This window comes from Lepus europaeus, chromosome X (assembly GCF_033115175.1).
Source record: "Lepus europaeus isolate LE1 chromosome X, mLepTim1.pri, whole genome shotgun sequence".
Classification (NCBI taxonomy): domain Eukaryota; kingdom Metazoa; phylum Chordata; class Mammalia; order Lagomorpha; family Leporidae; genus Lepus; species Lepus europaeus.
The window spans coordinates 125,056,643-125,082,002 of record NC_084850.1 but is presented as its reverse complement, the minus strand read 5'-3'; the positions used below and the strand labels follow the sequence as shown (position 1 = coordinate 125,082,002).

The 25,360-nt window shown below is 40.6% G+C and overlaps 1 protein-coding gene across 3 annotated transcripts; it reads left to right on the top strand.

Moving 5' to 3' along the window:
• Positions 1-41: 41 nt before the first annotated feature.
• PRDX4 (peroxiredoxin 4) lies at positions 42-20,393 on the top strand. 3 transcript variants are annotated; one of them, XM_062182894.1, is made up of 8 exons: positions 42-388; positions 3,406-3,523; positions 6,095-6,211; positions 8,607-8,729; positions 11,757-11,887; positions 12,755-12,789; positions 15,423-15,469; positions 20,354-20,393. In XM_062182894.1, exons 1-8 carry the CDS (start codon positions 157-159, stop codon positions 20,370-20,372), a joined length of 822 nt encoding a protein of 273 aa, XP_062038878.1. In that variant the 5' UTR covers positions 42-156; the 3' UTR covers positions 20,373-20,393. The 3 variants fall into 3 exon arrangements, with proteins under 3 accessions (XP_062038878.1, XP_062038880.1, XP_062038879.1); XM_062182896.1 differs by lacking the exon at positions 20,354-20,393 and adding an exon at positions 16,026-16,139; XM_062182895.1 differs by lacking the exons at positions 15,423-15,469; positions 20,354-20,393 and adding an exon at positions 16,026-16,139.
• The last annotated feature ends 4,967 nt before the right edge of the window (positions 20,394-25,360 follow it).

Below are 25,360 nucleotides of genomic sequence, written 5' to 3'. Positions count from 1 at the left end.
CCACGTGGCGGGCGGGAGGTGGGGGAGGGGGGCGGAGCGGGTCTCGCGAGGCCGCGCCCCAGCTCGCGCGCGGGTATCGTGCACGCGGTTATCGCTGCCTGGCGGCGGGAGAATCTAGGCTCGCGCCAAGGGACGTGTTTCTGCACTCGCGTGGTCATGGAGGCGCCGCTGCAGCTGCTTCCCGAGAAGACGCCGTCCCCTGGCTGGAGCCCAAAGCTGCTGTTGCTGTTCCTGCTGCTGGCCGTGGCTCTGCGGGGCTTGGAGGCAGAGGAGAGGCCCCGGACTCGCGAAGAGGAGTGCCACTTCTATGCGGGTGGACAAGTGTACCCGGGGGAAGCGTCCCGGGTATCAGTCGCAGACCACTCCCTGCACCTAAGCAAAGCCAAGAGTAGGTGGTGCTCTGCCAAGGGTGGGGGTGAGAGGTGGGGAGAGTCTGGAGACACGTGTACCCCGGAACGCTACCCGGGGGTGGGGGAGCTGGGCTTGGGCGGCACCCCTTGAGCTGCCTCCAGGCCCTGGGCGGGCCTAGTTCTTTTCTAGGAAGCGGGAGGATGGAGAGGAGTTCCAATGGGGACAAAAGGGATGGTTTCCGTAATCGGATTTTAGAAGCCGTAGTGGTTACCCCAAAAGCCGCAGATAAAGGAAAGAGGGTGGCCCTAGTCCCTGGCTTGCTGGCATCGAGGATGTTGTGCAAACTGAAACACTTCCTTAAACATCACAAAGTGCCTGCGGCATGTCCCATCCTTTCCCGAGTATTTCTGGGAAGGAGACTTTGAATAACGATTCACAGAAAGTTTGATTAAAACAGAAAAGTGGTTAAACAAAATGCTCAGGAAGCCAAACGTTGCACTGGTCTTCCTTTGTTGTTGTTGCATCTTATGAAGATTATTAAAAGCCACCTTCCCCAAAAGCAATATAGTTAATGGGTAGTCTTTGTGTTTGTCAGAAATGAAAAGCCTGTGAGAGGGTGTACTTTGGAGGGAAACGGAAAAAAAGGAGGTTGGAACTAACGCGTTTGGGTTGATGATAAATCTCTTGGCAAATTTGTGTCCTGCCAATTTGGCTTTTGCTTATTTGCGTTTCTGTCCAGTGTACAAAGCTAATGGCCACTTTCAGGAAGGACACGTCAGACTAAGTAGATACTGAGAAGGTTGTGGCCTGCTGCATCTGAATGTTCAGATGAGCCAAAAAAAGGTGACCACGAGCTAGAAAGAGTGTCCCTTAGTTGCTGTTCAGTAACCTGCTTTTCCTAGCGATCATTTGACTTTCTGTGGGTGTGGATTTGGCTTTTGTGATTCAGTTACAGCATGTTCCCCTGGCAGTATTCAGTGAAAAAGGAAATAGTACTTTCGCGATTATAAATCCCCAGAGTTAAATGGGATGTTCTTATGACTTAGGATGGAGTGGGAGTAATAAATGAGAAAAACTGTTCTACCTTCTTAAACATTTGCAGTTCTTTCCTGCTGGAAGTTAGCTACTTTTGGATTTTTGTTTTTAGAGAGCCAGTCATGCACTTTTTAAGTCATAATATTACTAAGTCATATTGCTAATACACATTTTGATATATACCTTCCAGGTAAGTGTTTACTGACATTACCTATATCTCCCATAGCAACAGATCCACTCTAAAACTGCTAATGGAAGCAAATAAATAATAGGGATAATAGCTTTCCTTTATCAGATTTTAGGTACTTGCTACATTTTTGTGTCACATGTAGGCTTATCTAGAAATAAAACATTCATATTTTATTCATAAAATAGAATATTATGAAGCCATTAATGCCATATATTCAAGTAGGTTTTAGTAGCATGAAAAATTTCATATTTACTGTTTTCTTTAAGAAGTGGGGGGAGGGGCTGCAACAAGCTCCAAATTTGTGTTTTTTTAAAAAGACTGGAAGAAAAGATATCAAAATCTTAACGGTTGCTAAATTGATGGGGATTATAGATAAAAGAGATTTCAGTATTCAACTTCATACTTGTAAGCATTATCAGAATATTTGTTAATTATAGAACTTACATTCAGGGCAGTTTTTATTTTTTAATAGCTGCAAGGGGTTGTTTTGGGAATCAAATTTACAGATCGTAAAATGCAGTTCTTAAATAAAGGACCTAAAATTTCCAAAATCAATTTTCTGAACAAAATGTTTTCAGATAAGTGTTTACCTGTATACTAATCTCATTAAGACATGTCACTGTAGCAGATTGTTAAAATTATTATAACTTCTCATTTGAGTAGCATTTTAAGTAATGTATAGGAAGTGTGTATACTTTAATACCCTTCTGCTGTCTGATTCTTCTACCTGGCCTTTACCTAATCGGATCAGGATTATTTATGAGATAGGTTGCTGGCTCTTGGTAAGTAATCATTAACTTCACAGACAAATTCATCTTCATTTTGTCTTTATTTTCAGAGTGACCTTAAATGCTGGCTTGTATAAGCCTTACTTTCTAGGAAATACTTGCCAAACCTGAATGCAAGTATTGAATTCGGTGTATGTAATAGTTTTGAAAATCTAAGTGCAAATGTCTCAACAGAGCATGAAGATCCATTATTATCAAAGTGTGGTGGGTAGAGTTACAGTATACCCTTACAAGAGAATGCCAGTATTCCGTTTCCATCAGGTCACTTGAAACCTTTTTGAGGGGCGGGGGGGTCTCTTCTTTCAAAGCCCTCTGGGAAAATTACCCTGGCCAAGGATTGTACCCTCCTGGCCTGACATATTTACAGATTTCCTCCTCCTCCAGTGTAGCCTCACTCATGGCAGGTCTTCCCTGTGTGTGTGTGAAGCTGGGAAAACTAAATTAGTATATCTGAAAGACTACATTAGAGAAAGGAAAAGCCCTGAAATGTAGGAAATTGATAACTTGGAGGGACTACAGTGAAGAACCCAGTCGGATTTAAGGCAGGGATGGAATATAGAGCATCTGTGAGTGTGAGCAGAAAAAAAGTCTTTTCACTAACCCACAACTGAAATTTAGCATGTCCTTCCAATGTGGATATTGGTAAGGGACCATGCAAAATTCAGCAGTACTTGGTTATAGCCGTTGCCGGTAGAATCACCGGTATCAGGCTACATAGGCTATTGTAGGTATCCTGAAACATTTATACTCATGATTATCTGAGTTATTACACCAGGGCTAGACCTTGTAATCTTAAAGTGTTAATAAAAGGAACATATGTACTATGCAATTGGGTTTTTTAATAGTTGATAATTGCATTTCACTGTAATTGGTTGTAATTATATATTTTTTATGAATTCAGTAACATTGTTCTAGGAAGTCTGTATGCTTCACCAGACTACGAAGGGGTCCAAAGATTTAGAAGACTAATTTTCAAAAATGTCCTTCTGCCATTCTACCAACTTTTTCAGTATTTATAAATCATCCTATCTTCTTTCTTAGTTTCCAAGCCAGCACCTTATTGGGAAGGAACAGCTGTGATAAATGGAGAATTCAAGGAGCTCAAATTAACTGATTATCGTGGGAAATATTTGGTGTTTTTCTTCTACCCACTTGATTTGTAAGTAATACATGCAAATAGCAGCCAGCAGAACCTTAGTCTTTACCATTCATTATGCAAGAATATCAAACAGAAATTCTTTTATTCGGCTCTTAAAAAGGCAAGCTGATACGAGCAATTTATTCTGAAAGGTAATATCTACCATATATTTCAGAGTCATAACCTATTGAACTCTATACTTATATCTGCATGATTGTTATAATGTAGTAATTAGAGACAAGCTGCAATATCTTCATTAAGCTATACCTATTATGGTAAGAAAGTAGACTGATAATATTTTAGGAAGCATTTAATAGCAAAACTTTTGCCATAATTCTGTATAATGTGTCTCTGTTAATTAGAAAAATAAGAAGCCTTTTTCTCTACTTAACTATAATTTTGTCATTTTTATTCTTTGCTGAATCCGTCGCTTTCCTGGGATTTGAACATTTTCTGAAAATATTGTATCCTGCTTAAGCAATAATACCTGTTAATATAATTTATGGTCATTGTTGGGAGGTTCTTTTGTGACAGTGAGCATTTTTGCAGATGGTAAGAAGATTAACTCAAATACTCTTGTGGCTTTATTCACATGGAGTATTTGATTTTATTTATTTTTTTATTTTTTATTTTTTGACAGGCAGAGTGGATAGTGAGAGAGAGAGGCAGAGAGAAAGGTCTTCCTTTTTGCCGTTGGTTCACCCTCCAATGGCCGCCGCGGTAGGCGCGCTGCTGCCGGCGCACCACGCTGATCCGATGGCAGGAGCCAGGTGCTTCTCCTGGTCTCCCATGGGGTGCAGGGCCCAAGCACTTGGGCCATCCTCCACTGCACTCCCTGGCCACAGCAGAGAGCTGGCCTGGAAGAGGGGCAACCAGTTTTTCAAATCTCATGAAAGTGAAAATCCCATGAAAGTGAAACAAGACCAAAAAGAAAGAGAGTGACCCCAACTTTTATCGTTTGTCTCTATCACACTGTGCCTTTTTCCAGTAGGACTAATCTAGAACTATGTAGATAAATTTTAAACTCACAGAGAGGGTATACTTTAAGCTCATTTCTATAGGCTGTTTCTAGGCCAGGGTCAGCAGGAGAGTAAACAAAATATTTTAGCACTGTAGTTATCTTTATGCAGGAAGCACAAAAGCAGCTGTAGACAATTCATAAACAAATGGTTGTTGCTGTATTCTGTTAAAACTTTTATCTACCAAGGAAAAAATTGACTGGAAAAATATGGCCTGTGGACCAAAGTTGGTCCAAGCCAAATAGGAAAAATTCCCCTAAATATTAGTACACTGGGACTAAAACAAGTTATGAACCTGCATAATGAAGTCTTAAATTACTAAGAACCTCCTTCTTTGTGTGGCTTGACTAGCTAAAAAGTATAATGTAAGTCGATTTCTAATAGAAACCAGAAGTAGAAATCTTAATAGATATAAAAAATGACAAGCCTTCTAAATTCCTGTTGCTGAAAAACCAGAAAGTCAACATGTATATTAAATATATATAATGCTAACCCTCAAATTTTTAAAATCATTAACATAATAGAAAACTATGCTGTGTGTTTCCGCAGTATTATTTAAACTCCATTACAAGAAAGATATACTTGTATCTAATCAGAACATGGTTGGTAGCCACACTCTTCCTCAGCAAGGGACTAAGACAGCTGCTTTCTCCTGTCTCTGCAATGCTGTACTGGGCCGGTTAGAGACAGAATTCTGAGCATTTGCCAACAGTCTACAAAGGGGAAGGTAACATATAACCCTTCAGTGTTCCATCAGAACTTTTTCTTTACTAAGACATGGGGCAAATGTGTCTCTGATTAGCATTTCTTGGAATGATAGGAATGAAGGCAGAGGCTGACCATTCCTACCTTTTAGAAAATGTTAAAAAATACATAACATAGCCCAAGATCCCAGGGACATAATCCTGGATTCAAAATGTCTGCTTGTACGTGACAGTGCTATAGTTGAACAACTGAAACATTTAAAATGTAGTAACATTCAAAATTTTAACATTTAAAAATCCTGTATTGGGCTCCCCTAGAAACTTGTCCCTTAAGTCTTTGTCAAACTCTTTTCACTATGACTCACAGTAGAAAATACATTTTTCATTGCCACCCAATATATATACACACATATAGAGAGAGTAACGTTCAGTCAGTATATACCAGCACACCCATGCTCATTGTTAAACTACCGAAAACCAGCCACACCACATGGTAAGTAGCCATTTAAGGAGCATAAGGAGTCCCTACATGATAGTCTGCAAACATGAGGCTGTGAAGGTAAATCAGTGGCTTCTCAGGACATATAAAATGAAGGCATTGCTGCCCTAAGGCTCAAGGAACATGGCTTGACCATTAATCCATTAAGTTAGAACAAGAACAAGGTTTCTTGAGATGTATTTGGGAACTCTGTAATACATGTTTCTGTAATTAAATATTTGACCAAGGACACTTTTTTAGACTGTTCCATTTTGAAAAGCTTCATACATAAAATTGTTCCTAATGTGATTTTTTATAGAGATGTTTATAAAAATTAAATCATTTAGTATATGCTTATTTTGAGAATGCTGACTTTTTTTTTAACTTACAGCACATTTGTTTGTCCAACTGAAATTATCGCTTTCGGCGACAGAATTGAAGAATTCAGATCCATAAACACTGAAGTGGTGGCATGCTCTGTTGATTCACAGTTTACCCATTTGGCCTGGTTAGTATCTTACACTTAATTTGTAGGAAAAAGGAATGGATTTACTCTTTTATTTTTAAAGATTTATTTTTATTTTATTTGAAAGGCAGAGTTACAGAGAGGGAGAGTCACAGTCAGAGGGATAAAAGTCTTCCATCTGCTAGTTCACTCCCCAAATGGCCGCAATGGCCAGTGTTGAGCAAGACAGAAGCTAAGGAGCCATGCGCTTCATCTGGGTCTCCCACGTGGGTGCAGGAGCCCAAGCATTAAAAAGATTTATTTATTTATTTGAAAGTCAGAGTCACACAGAGAGAGAAGGAGAGGCAGAGATAGGTCTTTCATCTGCTGGTTCACTGCCCAATTGGCCGCAATGGCTGGAGCTGTCCCCATCTGAAGCCAGGAGCCAGGAGCTTCCTCCAGGTCTCCTACAGGGGTGCAGGGTCCGAAGGACTTGGGCCATCTTCTACTGCTTTCCCAGGCCATAGCAGAGAGCTAGATTGGAAGTGGAACAGCCGGGACCTGAACCGGTGCCCATATGGGATGCTGGCACTGCAGGTGGCAGCTTTACCCACTACGCCAAAGTGCCAGCCCCCAGAATTATTTTGATTTTACAACTTGAGTTGTAAATGAGTTCCAGTTCATTGACATTACAAATTAAAAACCCAAGGTTTTCTCTTAATAATTTTATACACATAGATGTGTGAGTATATAAAAAATTTTAATTAATTAGGGAGATATAATTTAATTAAATTTCCTTAAGTTATTTTAAAATTCAATTATATATTTAATCTCTGATTTCCTTCTTTTAAGTATCTCAATTTTCAGACAAACCTTCCCATGTTCTTGTATGCCAGATTACCTTAAACATTTTAAATAACGCAGTATACAAATATATACTGGTAATTTATTAATATAAACATATTAAAACTATAGGCTTAACTTTCTTCATCATTTCTGTAGTAATTCTAAATCTTCCTAGGATTAAAATCCATGTTCACTAAGGAAAAAGTTATATCATCCCAAATTTTGGAAATATGTTCTCAACTGGGTAGTTTTTCATATAAACCAGAAATTTCTACTTGATTGTCAGAACTGAGGCTGGAATAGTATTTTCCTGCTTTCTAGCTCCTGGGTCAATGCCATCCCTTTGGGACACCAGCCCATAGCCCCTGGTTTCAAGTTACATAAGAACACTTGGGGGTGTGGTGTAGCAGGTAAAACCACTGCCTACAGTGCCGGCATCCTGTGTAGGCACCTGTTCGAGTCCTGGCTGCTCCACTTCCAATCCAGCTCTCTGCTATGGCCTGGGAAAGCAGCAGAGGATGGCAAAGGCTTGGGCCCCTGCACCCGTGTGGGAGACCTGGAAGAAGCTCCTGGCTGTGGATAATCACAGCTCTGGCCATTGTGGTCAATTGGGGAGTGAACCAGCAGGTGGAAGACCTCTCTGTCTCTCTGTCTCTCCTCTCTCTGTGTAACTCTGACTTTCAAATAAATAAATAATTTTTTTTAAAAAAAAAGAACACTTGAAGATTGATGCAGCTGAGATTATGACTTCCTTTGCTGCTTCAAGTGGACTTTGCATTTCTTTGTCTCACACAATATTAAAATGCCATCCATTTGTATCCTGTCTCAAGGTTTTGTCTGGTGATCACAATTCTAAGGTTGTATTTATGACAGTGCATAGCCTTTGATCTTTCAACTCCACTTTTAGAAATTAATCAGACGGGACCAGCATTGTGGCATATCAGGTAAATCCGCCACCTGCAACACAGGCATCCTATATGGGCGTTGGTTCAAGTCCTTGGGCCCCCGCACACACGTGGGAGACCCAGAGGAAGCTTCTGTCTGGCGCAGCCCTGGCCATTGTGGCCTTTGGAGAGTAACCAGTGGATGGAAGATCTCTTTCTCTATGTCTCTCTTGCTCTCTCTGTAACTCTGCCTTTCAAATAAATAAAGTAAATCTTAAAAGAAATTAACCAGACAAATGTATAAAGATGAGAATATAAGAGGTCTTCAAAAAGTTCATGGAAATGTATATTATGAAAAAAATACATGAATTTCAAACTTTTTTGCAACAAAATAAACTTTTAAATCCAATTTCCATAGACTTCTTGAAGTACACACTTATAAGGATGTAAGTGCATAGTTTAAATGTCTTATTAGACATTAGTAAAATATACTCCATACACTAAAAAGGTAAGGTACTTTATTTATATATATATATATCTCAATACCTAGTGCTTATCATTAAGTGGGGGGGAGAAAAAATAGAAAGCATATTAGCCTGTTTTTGTTAAGAGAAAGAATGTGTATGCTGTGTGTTTTTCTGTAAGCACATGCAAATGAAGAGAAAGAGTTGACTGTTAATATCTACCACTTACTTAGCTCTGACAGGCACATATTCTGTTTGTTACAGGATTAATACTCCTCGAAGACAAGGAGGACTTGGACCAATAAAGATCCCACTTCTTTCAGATCTGACCCATCAGATCTCAAAGGACTATGGCGTTTATCTTGAAGACTCAGGCCACACTCTTAGGTATCTCTTAGTGGTTTTACATTGTGACAAATCCAAGTATGTTTATAATCCTCCTTGAAATGGATGTTATTGAGATGAAGTAGGAGATGTAAGCTTTGATCAGGAAGCGTTTTGCTCTGTTTGCAAAAATGTTGTAGAAACTTTTAAAATAACTGGTGAGTGCCTACTTAAACTACATTAGTGTCATAGACTAGTTAGAGCTGGAAGATTATTCAGAGGTCTTTGAGCATTCCTGCCAATTTACAGAAAAAAGAGACAGATTCATAGAGTTCCGTAAAATTAGCCAGTTATGTAATTAGTTCATGGCAGAGCCCAGACTTGAATCCAGGTCCTGCAACTCCTTGTCCATTTGTTTTTCAAAATGACTCCAGTAATTTTATTTCTATATAGAAATATCATATTTTTAGCAAACTTGTGGGAAAGACTAAATATTTTACCCCACAGCTCTCACTGGGTTACTTGAGCTAACAAATGCTAATAGAATTCTTAGAAAAAAAGGGCAATTTTAGCCTAAAATTATAATTTCATTATAATTATATTGATTTGCTTTGCAGTGCCAGTAGGCTTCTTAAATGTTTTATGTGAACATGTCAGTATTTTAAATCCCATTTTTCATAACAGATTTGAGACATAATTCATCAGAGTACCTGGGTCTAATACCCAACTCTGGCTCCTGACTCCTGCTTCCTGCAAATGCAGACCCTGAGAAGCAGCATTGATGCCTCAAGTAGTTGGCCCCTGCCACCCATGTGGGAGACCTGAATTGAGTTCCTAGCTTTGGCCTGGCCCACTCCAGACATTTTGAGCATTTAGGGAATGAACCAATGGATGGGAGAGCACTTGCAAACACATACAAACTCTCTCAGATACACATAAAATATATACATTAAAATTCTTAAAATGAAATCTTTATTTAAAAAATAAAATTCATTGCTTATTAGTTTATCTACAGAGTTGTACACATCATCACAGTTTTTCTAATTTGAGAGACATAAAGAGATCCCATCTACTGGTTCCCTCCCCCAGATGCCTGGAACAACTGGGACTGGACCAGGGCTGAAGCCAGGAACTGGAAAGTTGATCCAAGTCTCCCATGTGGGTGGCAGAAAGTCAGATGCTTAAGCCATCACCTCTGCCTTTAAGGGTCTATATTAGAAGGAAGCCAGGGTCAAGAAACTGAGCCAGGAATGCAACTCAGAGACTCCACTAGAGAATACAGGTGTCTTAACTGCTAGGCTAAATGCCTACTCCCATTACAACTTTACAACATTTTCATTACTCCAGGAAGAAAGTGCATATGCATTAGCAGCCTCTCTGTGTCTCCCCAACCCCCTTCTCTCAGCCCCAGTCACCCATTAATCTCCCTTATGATTCTGTGGTTGCCTATTCTGGACATTTCATATAAATTGAACCATACAGTATGTTCTCTTGGCTAACTACCCTCTTCGACTCAATATGATGTTTTCAAAGCTTCTTCCAGCTTATACTATTATCACTGCAAATTTCTCTTTTTGTATTTGCCAAGTCCTTGATGTTTTCTGCTTTAATAAATATGTTTATTCTCAAAGAATAAATATGCCACTAAAAAAACTGAGTCAGTTTTGGAGGTTTTTTTTTTAAGATTTTTTTATTTATTTGAAAGGCAGAGTTGCAGAGAGAAGGAGGGAGACACAGAGAGAGAGGTATTCCATCCACTGGTTTACTCCCCAAATGACTACAATGGCCTGAGCTAGGTCAGCCCAAAGCCAGGAGCCTGAAACTCCATCAAGTCTCCCGTGTGGGTGGCAAGAACCCAGGCACTTGGGACATCTTCTGTTGCTTTCCCAGGCACACTAACAGGGAGCTAGAAAGGAAGTGGAGCAGCTGGGACTAGAGCCTAACCCCATATGGGATGCAGGCATCACAGGCTACAGTTTAACCCACTGCGCCACAACCCCAGTCCTCTGAGACAGTTTCAGAATTTGGAATTGGGGCCAGCACTGTGCTGTAATGGGTAAAGCTGCCACCTTCAGTACCAGCATCCCATATGAGTGCCAGTTCAAGTCCCACCTACTCCACTTCTGATCCAGCTCCCTGCTAATGTGCCTGGGAAAGCAGCAGAAGATGGCCCAAGTGCTTGGGTTCCTGCACCCATGTGAGAGACCCGGAAGAAGCTCCTGGCTCCTGGCTTCAGATCAGCTCAGCTTTGGCCATTGTGGCCATTTTAGGACTGAACCAGCGGATGGAAGATACCTCTCTCTTTCTGTCTCTCTTCTCCCTCTCTCTGCTTCTGCCTGTCTATAATTGTGCCTTTCAAATAAATAAATAAATCTTTAAAAAAAGAATTTGGAATTATGTGAAAATTAAACAAGTAAAACTATCTAATGCTGTATTAGCTATTTTGTTTTACTTGAATTGAGTACTTTTTAAAAAATATTCTCTATTTTCAAACTAATACATAGATGTAGTTTTTAAAGCCAGATTATCTGTTTTTTGATTTATTATTTATTTGAGAGGTAGAACTACAAAGAGATAAGGAGAGATGGAGAAATAGAGAAATCTTCCATCTGCTGATTCACTCCCCAGATGGCCAAAATGCCCAGGGCTGGGCCAGGCTAAGGGCAGGAGCCAGGAGCTTCTTTTGGGTCTCCCACATGGGTGCAGGGCCCCAAGCATTTGGGCCATCTTCTACTGCTTTCCCAGGCACATTAGCAGGGAGCTGGATCAGAAGCAGAGAAGCTAGAACTTGAACTAGTGATGATATATGGGAAGCCAGTGTCACAGGTGGCACCTTAATCTACTGCACCACAGCACTGACCCCTAAATTCAGGTTAACTTAAGCAGCTGTAAATACTACAGTACATTTCATAGCCAAAAATAAAATTTTAAAGCTATCATTTAACAATGATAATCCCAAGTTATATGGTAGATGGGAATACGGGGGTGTGTGTATACCAGTAGAGTAGGTAGATAGTGTTGTTGGTTCGTTATGGAACCTTCCGTGTGGATGATACAGGGATTCACATTAACTGAAACTTGTCTTTACAGAGGTCTCTTCATTATTGATGACAAAGGAGTCCTAAGACAGATTACTCTGAATGACCTTCCCGTGGGTAGATCAGTGGATGAGACACTGCGTTTGGTTCAAGCATTCCAATACACTGATAAACATGGAGAAGGTACCTTTGCTTGATTTTTTTAATGTGAGAAATGGCAGCATAATTACTTTTCTAATCATAAAAGTAATTTGGGTAGTTCCAAAGTCTTCTAGTTGGTTTCAAATTATTAGGAGACCTCTTTAGCACACCAAGTTATTCAAGTGATTTTAACAAATATCACTAGTTAATAGCCTACTTATTGAGTAAGAGGCAAAAGTATTTATTGTTTGCATAGTACTTTTAGATAAAATCAAAGAGAAAATTGCAGTTTCTCAAATTATGTTTCTGTAAACTTAAATTGTGGCAGTCTGGCAACATTCAGCCATGTAAGTCTTATTTGCATGTTTGTATTGTTGGATTTAGCTTTTAAATGACATAATCCTCAGGGTTATTCAGGATCAAAGTGGTAATCTATCAGGTCATCCTTTTACTCCAAGTTTTAGGAGTAACTAAATGGAAAAAGTGGGAGTTTGCTAAAAATAGAACATATTATATATTCCTTTTAAAAATGTCATTCAGTCCCTGGGTTAGGGCACATCCTCACATCTCTTGACAAGCAGCAATCGATGGCTTCGATCCAAAACACTGTAATATACATGGGCAGGCATGCACACTGGAAGTTTATGGGAAATTGGAATAACTTTTGCCATATCCAAGCCTTTTAGTTGACCAGATTCCCAAATTTTCCAGCCTCATTAAAAGGACATTCAGTTTGGTTGTAAGTGTAACTAAACAAAATTGGTAAAAAGTGCTTGATAATCTGAAAATGTTCTTAACAATACAGTCTCTTAATTTCACTTTTATATGGAGATAGAAAAAGTCAAGAGTTACTAAAAAGAACTAAACTCTGTTTTTAAACTATCTTTTGCCCATTTCTGTTCCTTTTAGTCTGCCCTGCTGGATGGAAACCTGGTAGTGAAACAGTAAGTTATATTGATTTTTCCGTTAATGGGATGACTGGAAGCAAAAAAAAAAAAAAAAAAAAACCACCTTAGAATAATCTGTCCATGTAATAGAATTGTCCTGGTACTGTAAATGAAGCAGAAACATTGCAAGGAGAAATCATAAAGTACAGACATTTTCTAGACTATTGGAAAAGTTGCTCAAACTGAAAAAAAAACAGAATATAGAATATAATGCTGTCAGTTTTAAAGCTAAATATATAGAAAATGCACCATTGAAGAAAAACCATGAAAGGCAGAATAAATTTAGAGGTCACATACAGAATTTCTTCCTATATTGTGGGCCAAGAAAATAGTGACAAACAAAACAATTCTGTATAGTAGAATGCTTTTGAGAAAATATGGCTTAATTAACACTGGAAGTAATTCTCTCCTTGTTGTTTGAAGAAAGGACTGAAATAGGTACATTCTTAGTGAAGCTATATAATTTAATCTCTGATGTAGTTTCAGTCCCGAAGACAATTTGGAAACTTATTTGAATCTCTTCTTAATTAACATATGTATCCTCTAAAAATCAAGAGCTTTACACAAATTATAGTTATGAAATTGAAAAATACTACAACATTGGAAGATATCATTATCTTAGGATAGTAGAAAAATATAGGACCCTAAGACTTAATTCCTTAGCAAAAGAAAAACAAATGATGTCATAGACATCAGAGGTAGAAAGGTATTGTCTAACCTGTTCCCCCTTCCTCTTTCTTAAATATACTAAGCTACTTCCTGCCTCAGAGCCTTTGCCCTTGATATTCTTTCTGCATTGTTCTCTCCAAGACTGGCTCCCTCTCTTCATTTACGTTTCAACTCAAGTATCATCTCAGATTTTCCTCACCACTTCGTCCCCACCCCCTGCACTAGCCCATTGAACCTTTTTTTTTTTTGACAGGCAGAGTGGACAGTGAGAGAGAGACAGAAAGAAAGGTCTTCCTTTGCCGTTGGTTCACCCTCCAATGGCCGCCGCGGCCGGCGTGCTGCGGCCAGCGCACCGTGCTGATCCGAAGCCAGGAGCCAGGTGCTTATCCTGGTCTCCCATGGGGTGCAGGCCCCAAGCACTTGGGCCATCCTCCACTGCACTCCCGGGCCACAGCAGAGAGCTGGCCTGGAAGAGGGGCAACCGGGACAGAATCTGGCGCCCCGACCGGGACTAGAACCCTGGGGTGCTGGCGCCGCTAGGCGGAGGATTAGCCTGTTGAGCCACGGCACCGGCCCCCATTGAACCATTTTTAAAAGCATTTATCACAATCTAAAATTAGAATTAGGATGGGCATTTAGCCTAGCAGTTAAGACACTGGCTGGGATGGCCATATCCCACATCAGAGTGCCTGGGTTTCAGTCCTGGCTCTGCCTCCTGATCCCAACCTCCTGCTAATAATGCAGACCCTGGAAAGCAGCCAGTGATAGGTGAAGACTTAGGTCCCTGCCACCCACATGGGAAACCTGGATTGAGTTCCTGGCTCCTGGCTTTAGCCTGGCTGTGACCATTGGGGTCATTTGGGGAGTAATCCAGCAGATAGGAGAGCATTCTCTCCCTCTCATGCTCTCTCAAATAAATAATAATAATAAAATTAGAATTAAAATGCAACTCTGAGGACAAGGACCTTAGCTGTGTTGTTCACTATTAAATAAGACTTGATTTTTAAGACTTCGTAAATCGTTTTGTCAGCCAACAGCTTTTGACAGCTTCATATTTCTATCTGTAAGCCTCTATGATCAATAAATGTAAACTAACCTAATGACTAATTTATAATTTAAAGTATCTGGTGCCCAAAGTACCTTTACTGCAAAACTTCAGATCTCCTTTGAGATCTATCTTATCTATGTAGAGATGAGAATAAGATGGTAGTACAACATCAGTGTTGTCTCAAAGGCAAAGCTGTTTAGCAAACCCATCAGAAACTGCTTTAAAGTTAGTGGATTATAGTATGTTTATTAGTTAGAAAGAAAGACAGACAGGTATGCTTTACCTGTAACAAGTAAAATAGTTAATGTGAGGCCAAATTCTGTTATGAAATTTTTAAAAGTCTAACAAGTTTCTAAAGCTGTGATACTCTTTTTTTAAAGAGTCACTTATTTGAAAGACAGAATATTCCAGCTTTTGGTTCACTCTGCAAATGGACTCAACTGCTTGCACTGATCCAGGCATATTGGGCCATCTTCTATTGCCTTCCCAGGTGCATTAGTTGGGAGCTAGATTGGAAGTGGAGCAGCCACGACTGAAACCAGTGCCCATGTGGGATGCCAGCCTCACAAGCAGCAATTTAACCTACTGCATCACAACACTGGCCTGGCTATGACACTCTTAAAGGGGGCACTTTTTCTTTAAGAGTGTTTATTCACTCACTGATCAGTTACTGAAAGTAATGAATGCTTGATGATGTTTTTGAGGATTGTTGTTTTTTTTTGTTGTTTTTACTTTGTAGTTTGAGACTAAAAAGCTGCATTCTGGACCTCCCAAAACTTCATTTGTTAAACCTTTAGTGAACACACTGCCCCCTTTTCAGGTTTTTGTGACCTACCATCATTTAATCAGCAAATGATTTTTAAAATACATTAACATCTGTTGCCATGCTCTCAATGTGTTTGATTTTAACCAGATCAAACCTGAAGATGCCATGAAATCCTGGTGGCCAAGAGAAGAGCTGTAAGTAACTTTGACAGTGCCTGAGTACAGATGTTAATTTATTAAATAAATTATTTGCCTTGGAGGATAGCTGAGGTTACTAACCAGGACAAATCATTTTTCTATATGTAATATAATTTGGTATATAATAAATAATCTTTGTGAGCGATGTTTTGGTGCAGATTAAGCCACTGCTTATTGCACTGGCATCCCATGTCTGAGTGCCAGTTCGAATCCTGGCTATTCCACTTTCCTGCTAATGTACCTGGGAAAGCAGCAGATGATGACGCAAGTACTTGGGCTCCTGCCACCCATATGGGAAACCCAGATGGAGTTCCTGTCTTCTGGATTCATAATGGTCCAGCCCTAGCTGTTGCGGCCATTTGGGAAATGAACCAGCAGATAGAAGATCTCTGCTTCTCTCTGTCCCTCTCTGTTGCTCTGCTTTTCAAATAATAAGTAAATCTTTTTTAAAAAAAATCATTATCTTTAGTCATGACATGAGCAACTAATGTCAGACTACTACTGATGTATACTTTGGCTTTTAAAATGAATAATTTGCTTTTTGTTTTAACAGATAATCCCAGATCCAGCTGGAAAACTGAAGTATTTCGATAAACTGAATTGAAAATACTTCCTCAAGTCATGATGCTTGAAAGTTCTCAATAAAGAACACCATTTCACCACCACATGGCATTGCAGGAGTAATTTCTTAGAGAATATAAAATCATGCTATAACCCAAACATATTTAGTATTCAAGTTAAACACAATACAAAAAGACAGGCAGTTATCCTTTATCTTTCCAAAGAAATGTCAGATTGAATGAAACTAGAAACAACAATAATAACATATTTATGAAGTACATGCCTGTACTAGTCATTGTGTTAAGGAAGTTAGGTTGTTTTGTTTAGTACAGCAACTCTTTTTGAGTTACGTTACAGGTGAGAAAAATGAAGCTCAGATAAATTTTCCAGAGTCACAGAGGTAGCTAGAAAAGAGAAAATCAGACTTTGAACCCAGACAAACTAATTCTAATTTCTGAGCTCATAAGGCTCTGTTGTGGCTCAGCTTTCTGCACCTTTGAGAGTGGCAGTAAAGAACCAGTTGTGAACATAGTCACCTTCTACATATCTGATAGGGACAGCTCACTGCTCTGTGATAACAAAACCTCCAGTCTCCTCTGTTATCTAAATTCATATTTTCAACCTGTACTAAATTCATAGTGATTATATTTTTATATTTAACAAAAATTGAATCACTGAATACATATATCTACCTTTTAACAAGTGACCATATACAAAGCTGAACTCCAGTGCTACTTCATTATCCTGTTTGCCACCCTAACAAGACAATGACTTTATTGTAGTTATCCATAGATATGCCATGTAGTTAGGGAACCTAATATCCCTCAGCCTGTCTTCCATGCTCTTCACTTCTCTCAATACTCACAAGAAGCTCTGCTCCCCTGGGAGGCCATAGCTGGAAGTGATGGGGATTTTCCTAGTCTCCTGGCTGTTCTGTCACAAATAGGTGGTTTCTGGTGCTAGGTATTTGAAGATAGATATGGGAAACTAACTGCCATGCCTAACTTTTTCTAAAGTAAAGTACTTTCTTGAATGCTAGCTTACATGAAAAGTTTTAGAAACCAATCTATTAGTAAAGTTGAAGACTGCTAGAACTTGATGTTTAAACAGCTGTGGTAATCTTGTCAATTAAAAACATCCAATGTAGTCAGCATCCTGTTCTCAGATTTCCTCTTTCCCATCTAAGAATTACAAAGTTTTTACTCATGAAATGAGTTGGTATCCTTTGGGTTGATGGTTTTGTTTCTTTGGAGCTTTCCCAGCCTCTTTACTATTCATTTTAGGTCTTTGTACAAGAAGGGCAACTATTTTTAGATCCACCAAATAAAGCTGGTTATTAATGTTTCAACATTCAGCCACTATTGATCATCTGCTGTAAATACTTCGCATACACCAGTGACCAAATAACAAATTTCTTCCTTCAAGGAGCTTAGTGTTTGATTACTATTGCAGGTGCCAATAATGTAGTAATAAGTGAAAATATACCTTGTCTCACTACTTTTCATAACAACTGAATGATAAAATAGCCTATGAATAAAATAGCACTAATTGCACCCTTTTCTCAGTAATTTGCAAATTATCCTTTCAAAGAACTGACTTCATTTTTTAAAGTTTATTTATTTACTTGAAAGAGTTACAGAGAGAGATGTTTCATCCACTGGTTCATTCCCCCAGATGGCTGCTATGGCCAGGGTTGGGTCAAGCTGAAGCCAGGAGCTTCATCTAGGTCCCTCCCATGAGTAGCAGGGGCCCAAGTACTTGGGCCATCTTCCATTGCTTTCCCAGGCCATTAGCATGGAGCTGGATCAGAAATGGAACAGCTGGGGCACGAACTGGTGCTCATATCAGATGCTGGTATCACAGGCAGTGGCTTTACCCATTATGCCAGCCCCTGAAAGAGCTGATCTCTGAAAGTCCACAGTCTGAAATTATACCCTAAAGGTAATCTAGCATTGTCATTTCCAGAAGACAGCAAAGTTTTCTGAAGGGATTCTCCCCTGTGCTTCTGGAGAGGACGAGCCCCAACCTAACTAGGATGCACTTCCCAGATGTTTGTCAACGTAGGTAAGAGGACAGATTTTGGATCCATGGGATGTGCTGATGTATGAAGACGTTTCCAGTTGTCAAAACTGGAGAAGCACTACTGGCATTTAATAAGCAGGGGCCAGGGATGCTGCTAAGCAGCCTGCAATGCAAAGGACAGACCCACAACAAAGAATTACCTGACCCGAGATGTCAGTAGTGACAAGGATGAGAAACTGCTCTAGAGAGATACCGATAAGACAAGTATGGTTTAGCAACTACCTGTGCAGCAGGAGGTCTGGCATAGCAGTTAACCCTCCATTTAGGAAGGACATCTGTATCCCTTATCAGGACACCTGGGTTCAAATCCCAGCTCTGCTATTGATTTCAAATTCCTGTTAATGTGCACCCTAGAGGCAGCAGGTGACGCCTTAAAGAGTCTCCCATGTGGGAGACCTGGATGGAGGTTCCCACTCTTGGCTTTGACCTGGGCCCAGTCCCAGATATTACAGACATTTGGGAAGGGAACCAATGGGCAAGGGATGGGTCAGTCAGTGTCTGTCTGTCTGTCTCTCTCTCACACACACACACACACAAAACCAATATGCAAAAGAAAGAACTTCAATACAGTGAAACAAATGCTAGATGCACAGACACTTGCAGAGGCTCCCAGAAACTACAAGGAAAGGTGGGGTAAATGAGGATTCCACAGGAGATGGGAGTTGTACCCCATTTCCTACTTCTCCACTGAAGATCATATCATGTGTTAGTAGTCCTTACGAAAAAATACAGCCCAGTAGCCTCGCCTTATCCAAGGTTTTGCTTTCCACAATTCAGTTACTTGTAGTCAACTACAGTCCAAAAATACTAAATGGGAAATTCTAGAAATAACGACTCCTAAGTTTTGAATTTCATTCCATTCTGATACAGTAATGAAGTATGGAGCCATCCCACTCCAAACCAGTCAGGATGTGAATCATCACTTTGTGCAGCATATCCATGCTGTATATGCCACCTGCCCAGTAGTCACTTAGTAACTGTTTCGACTATCAAAGTATTAAAGTGCTTGTGTTCAAGTGACCTTGATTTTACTTAATACAGTACATTATATATTCTCATTAGTTATTTTTGCTAATCTCATACTGTGCCTAATTTAGAAGGTTTATGAAAGGTATGTACATATAGGAAAAAACACAGTACATGTATAATTTTGATACAGTCAGTGGATTCAGTGATCTTATCCCCTGCAGATAAGGAGGGACTACTGTACTTATGACCCAACCTCAAGAGCTAAAGCACTGACTGGTCTTCCTCTCTCTCAAGTATCTGCTGGGAAATGGCACATACTTTAGAATTAACTGGCTAGGATTAGGAGACTAGTGTGTGGCCAAGGCTAGACAGAAGTTAAGAATTAACTTCAAGCCCTGGCCATTTGTACTCTTTAGCCTTGACATCAGACACAAGATTTTCAAGCTTTCTTTTAAAGGGAGTGCACTGCACCATATCCCGAACACCACAAGATAGCACTCAGCATATGCAAACGTAACAGTGACTTGCCAAGTCCAGAAGCCCCCTTTCAGGCTAAACTAAAAGAGTAAATGAATCCATGCACCCACCCACAGTCAATTTAACAAAAGTCCCCAAAACATACACTAAAACTAAGACAGTCTTTTCATTAAGTGATTCTGGGAAAACTAGATACCCATATACAGAAGACTGCTGCTTGACTCTCCCACTGCCTCTCTCTATATACAGAAGTCACATCAAGCAGATTAAAGATCTAAACGAAAGACCTGACACTACCAGAAAAAGAAAACACTGGGGAAGCACCCCAAGACAACAGGCATAAGCAAGGATTCTTTGGATAAGCTCCAAAAACACAGGAAACAAAAGAAAAAATAGATAAAGGGGATTATATCAAACCAAGAAGCTTATATAAAATCGCGGAGGGGTGGGCATTGTGGTGTAGTGGGTAAAGCCACTGTTAGCAATGCCAGCATCCCATAAGGGTGCTGGTTCATGTCCTGAATGCTCTACTTCCAATCTGACTCTCTGCTAATAGCCTGAGAAAGCAGTGGAGGATGGCGAAGTATTTGGGCTCTTGTACCCACTTGGGAGACCCAGAAGAAGCTCCTGGCTCCTGGCTTTGGCATGGACCAGCCCTGGCCAATGGCAGCCATATGGGGAGCAAACCAAACCAATGAATGGGTGATCTCTCTCTCTCCCTCTCCCCCTCGCCCCCTCTCTCCCTCTCCCCCTCTGCCTTTCAAATAAATAAATCTTTTTTTTTAAAAAAAGGAAACAATCAGCAGAATGAAGAGACAACCAACAGTGAGAGAAAATATTTGCAAATTATGAATCTCATAAAGGAGTAACAGCCAGAACAACAATAAAAAGACACAAATAACTCAGTTAAGAAATGGGCAAAGGAGGGCACAGCATTATGGCATAACAAGTAAGACTGCTGCCTATGAAACTGGCATCCGAGTGCCAGTTCAAATCCTGACTGCTCCAATTCTGATCCAGCCTTCTGCTAATGGCCTTGGAAAAGCAGCAGCAGATGAACCAGGTGCTTGGGGCCCTAACACCTGTGTAGGAGATCCAGAAGAAGCTCCTGGCTTCTGACTTCAGCCTGGCCCAGCCCTAGCCATTATGGCCAACCTGGAGTGAACTAGTAGATGGAAGATCTCTCTCGATCCTGATCTATCGATTTATTTCTCTCTCCCCCTCCCCCGTAACTGTGACTTTCAAATAAATGTTTTCTTTCAAAGATCAGCAAAGAATCTGAATAGACATTTCTCAACTGAAAAAATACAAATGTCCAACAAACACACACACACAAAATGCTCATCATCAGTAGCCATCAGGAAAATATGAATCCAAACCACAATGAGGTGTCATATCACTCCTAATAGAACGGCTACCATAAAAAAAGACAAAAAAAAAATAACATGCTGGTAAGGATGTGGATATGCCACTGTTGGTGACATATCAAATTAATAAAGCCATTATGGAGAATAGTACAGAGATTCCTCAGAAAACAAACTATAAATCTTGCTACCATGTGATCCAACTATCCCACTTCTGGGTATATATCCCAAGGAAATGAAATCGGTATAGAAAGGGATACCTGCACTCCTGTGTTTACTGCAGCACTATTAACAACAGCCAAGACACAGAATCAACCTGGGTGCCCACCAATAGATGAATGGATAAATAAAATGTGTATGTTTACACAGTAGAATGTTACTCAGCCATTTAAAATGAGTGAAATCCTGTTATTTTCGATACCATAGATGAACCCAGAGGACATTATGTAAAGTGGAATAAACAGACACAGAAAGACAAATATCACATGTTCTCTCTTATGTGTGGAAGTAAAAGACAATAGTCTGAACTTAGAAGAGTGATTCCTAGAGATTGAGAAGAGTAGGGGGAAGGGGAATAGAGGGGGGTTGGATCATGGGTATCAAAACACAGTCAGACAGCAACAACAAACCCATAGTTTGAAAATGTATGTCTGTATATATGTGTAAGTATGTATACTTGTATACCTCTTACATATATATTTATAAATAAATATATATATATATATATATATATATAAAATGTGAAGGATGCAGATACAATGACAACATCTGATCTGGCATATCAATAGCTTGTCACATATAGTTTTCATTTGCTGTCCATCATGTGTTTGTTCATTTGTTTTAGTCATACTTACCCCCTCTATTAAAGGTACACAATTTCTGTGACACACACAAATAAAAAAACAAAATATGCCCCTCCTTTCTTCGGTGTCTACAATCCTTCCTCTCGTGCATATTAATTAGCTAACACCTCTGGTTTTACTAAGTGGTTTTCAGAAGGGTCTGTTGTATTCTAAGGCTCCAACTTTATTAGCACACACATCCTTAGATTGGATTTTTAAGATGATACTCAACATATTCATAAAAATATTTCACTACTCTAACAGCTCAAACAAGAGAAGGAAGAATAGAATCCTAAATCAGAGGGCTCTGGAACAAGAAGGGCACCCCTCCTTTAATGGAAGAGGAAACAAAACCTGAAGAGAATAATTCTGCACCCAGCTCCCAGAACTCAGGCCAGCATAATTTTTCATGAGTCACACTGCCCAGTAACCCACTGGCTGGACCAAAGGACGCCCAAACCCACCTCAGATGTATCCCCTTAGATCAAATGATCTCACAACAGTTTCATTTCAAAGCACTGCAACCCTTAGACCCACTTTTTAAGTTGCTAAATTCCTATTTTTAAGGTTTTTTTTTTAAGATTTGATTATCTATTTGTAAGGCAGTGTTATAGACAGACAGAAAGAGAGGGAGAGAAAGAGATCAGACACACACACACACACACACACAGAGAGAGAGAGAGAGAGAGAGAGAAATCTTCCATATGTTGGCTCACTCCCCAGAAGGCCACAACAGCCAGGGCAGAACCAAGTGAAGCAAAGAGCCAGGAGCTTCTTCCAGGTCTCCTATGTGGGTGGCAGGGGCCCAAACACCTGAGCCACCTTCTGCTGCTTTTACCAGACCATTAGCAGGGAGCCGGATCAGAAGTAGAGCAGCCAGGACTAAAAGCAGAGCCAATATGGGAAGTTAGCATTGCACGTAGTGGTTTCACCCAAGATGACACAATGCTGGCCCCCAAGCCAAATCTGTATTTTAAATTCCTCTTTCCTGTTACCTATTTTATAGAAAATCCATTATTTTTGCCAAGGGATGGACAAAAAAAAATTCACAATTTAGAGAACCAATTACAACTGCAGCAAAAAATGTTAGTCTAAAAGGAAAATTGAAAGAAGTGGCAAAAAGACTTCAGCCATCCTTAACCCATGGTTGAGACTCCACTGCATTATGCTATAGGGTACTTCCAAAAGTTTGTGGAGAATAGAATAAAAAGATAACTTTATTTTGGTGCAAAAAAATTAAAATCCAAGTATATGAAGGGATCTTCAAAAAGACAGGGAAAATGCATATTATGATAGGTGGTTAGAAGAAGACAGGAGCTCCAAGGCTCCAAACATACAGTAATGATAAGAGGAGGTAAATCAGGACCAGTGTTGTGGTGTAGCAGGTTGGGCTGCTGCCTGTGACACCAGCATCCCCACTGGGTGCTGGTTTTTGTCTCAGATGTTCCACTGCCAATTCAGCTCCCTGCTAATGCCCTGGGAAAGCAGTGGAAGATGGCACAAGTGCTTGAGCTCCTGCACCCATGTGGGAGACCAGGATGCAATTCCTGCCTCCTGGCTTCAGCCTGGCCAAACCCTGGCCACTGAACCAGCAGATGGAAGATCTCTCCCTCCTCTCCCTCTCCTTTTGTTATTTCTTTGACAGATAGATTTAGACTGGGAGAGACAGAGAGAAAGGTCTTCCTTCCGTTGGTTCATTCCCCAAATGGCTGCTACAGCCCGGCCAGCGCTGCGCCGATCCGAAGCAAGGAGCCAGGTGCTTCTCCTGGTCTCCCATGCGGGTGCAGGGGCCCAAGCACTTGGGCCATCCTCCACTGCCTTCCTGGGCCACAGCAGAGAGCTGTAATGGAAGAAGAGCAACTGGGACTAGAACCTGACGCCCATGGGATGCCAGTGCTGCAGGCGGAGGATTAATCAAGTGAGCCACGGCGCCGGCCCCTCTCCCTCTCCCTTTGTAACTCTGCCTTTCAAATCCAAAAATAAATATTAAAAAAAAAGAAGCAGTAACTGTGAATTTTCCTGGTTTGATCAATATGTATTATATATATTTATTAAAGTAGCACACTTTATCCCATACAGATATATAATTATTAACTATTAACCAAAATTTTTGTTTTACTCTTTAAGGAGATGGAAATGCTAACTAACTTGATTTGATCATCATATCTTGTATATATGTACCAGCCTATCACATTGTATCCCATAAACATGTACAATAAAAATAATTTTAAAAAATTGTTTAAATCTTTTTTAAAAAAATCTATGCCTCTTCCATTTCAAGAACATCTTCCGAAAGTGCAGGATTTGGATTTTAAATGTCTACTGTCATATAAAGATACATAGGGTGACAATACCAATGTACTGGTAATGGATGATAGAATTCATCTCCTTGGCAGAACCAAGATGGCAGCTGAGTAAGAGGCTCCAACAACCCCCTTCCTGCAGTGACATCAATGTCTGCAAGTATATACACACCAAGTCACCTGCACCAGAGTTACAGGAGCCAGGTCAAAGACCACAATGCCTCATCTTGTTCTAATCCTAAGAAAAGTCACATGGAAGAAAGAAGGAAAGAATAGATGGCATCACCCCTGCCCTGGCTCCAAGAAGCACAGTGTGGGGCCAGTATTGGGGCATAGTGGGCTAAGCCTCCGCCTGCAGCACTGGCATCCCATATGGGCAGTGGTTCTAGTCCTGGCTGCTCCTCTTCCGATCCAGCTCTCTGCTATGGCCTGGGAAAGCAGTGGACGATGGTCCAAGTTCTTGGTCCCCTGCATCTGCACACCCAGAAGAAGCGCCTGGCTTCAGATTGGCCCAGCTCCGACTGTTGCGGCCATCTGGGGAGTGAACCAGCAGATGAAGACCTCTGTGTCTGTAACTATACCTCTCAAATAAAATCTTTTTTTTTAAAGTATCTTACTTAAAAAAAAATAAGAAGTGCAGTGTGAAAAGAAACCTCCCTTTTGGGAGAAGGAGAGTGAACTGAATCCCAGGGCCAGGCCCACTGCAAAAAAAATTTCAATGGAATTGAGCCCCCAGCCCGGCCACCAGACCCATAGCTGTGGAGTGAGTATTTGGAGCCTCCATAGTCAAATGACCTCTGCCATCCCTCCACCAACTGCCAGCAGAACGTGAAACTCCAGCCACATGGAAAGGTCAGGAGAGGGAGCTTAGGACCACACCTTGGAGTTCAAAGCCAGGCCTACCACCCTGAGACTGGGCACATGACAAAGCCCACAGGCCTCTACCCCCAGCTGGTACTCACAGACTGAGCCTCTAGACTTCCCCAGGACCAGGAACCTGTGCTCCAGGGGGTGAGATTCACCTTGGCTTGTGTCACTGCAGGATTCCAGTAGGCTAGACACCCTCCAGACTTGTGGGGACCTACGACAGTGGGACCCGATTGTGACCAACCTGAGGCTGCCTTTATCATACTCCTCCTACCTTGGGCAGACAGCAAAGGGCCACAGGACTCTGTCTTGAGACTCTGCTTGACTGGTAAAGCAAAATACTGTGCAGATCCTAATGATTTCCTATTTCTAGGCAAGTGCCTGTGAGTAGAGTCTCCCAACTTGCTCTAGCGTCAGGTGGAA

Coding starts and splice junctions, on each gene's coding strand:
- PRDX4 (XM_062182894.1), top strand. CDS start 157: ATGGAGGCGCCGCTGCAGCTGCTTCCCGAGAAGACGCCGTCCCCTGGC. Junction 3,524..6,094: donor TTCTTCTACCCACTTGATTT/GTAAGTAATACA, acceptor TTTAACTTACAG/CACATTTGTTTGTCCAACTG. Junction 6,212..8,606: donor CAGTTTACCCATTTGGCCTG/GTTAGTATCTTA, acceptor TGTTTGTTACAG/GATTAATACTCCTCGAAGAC.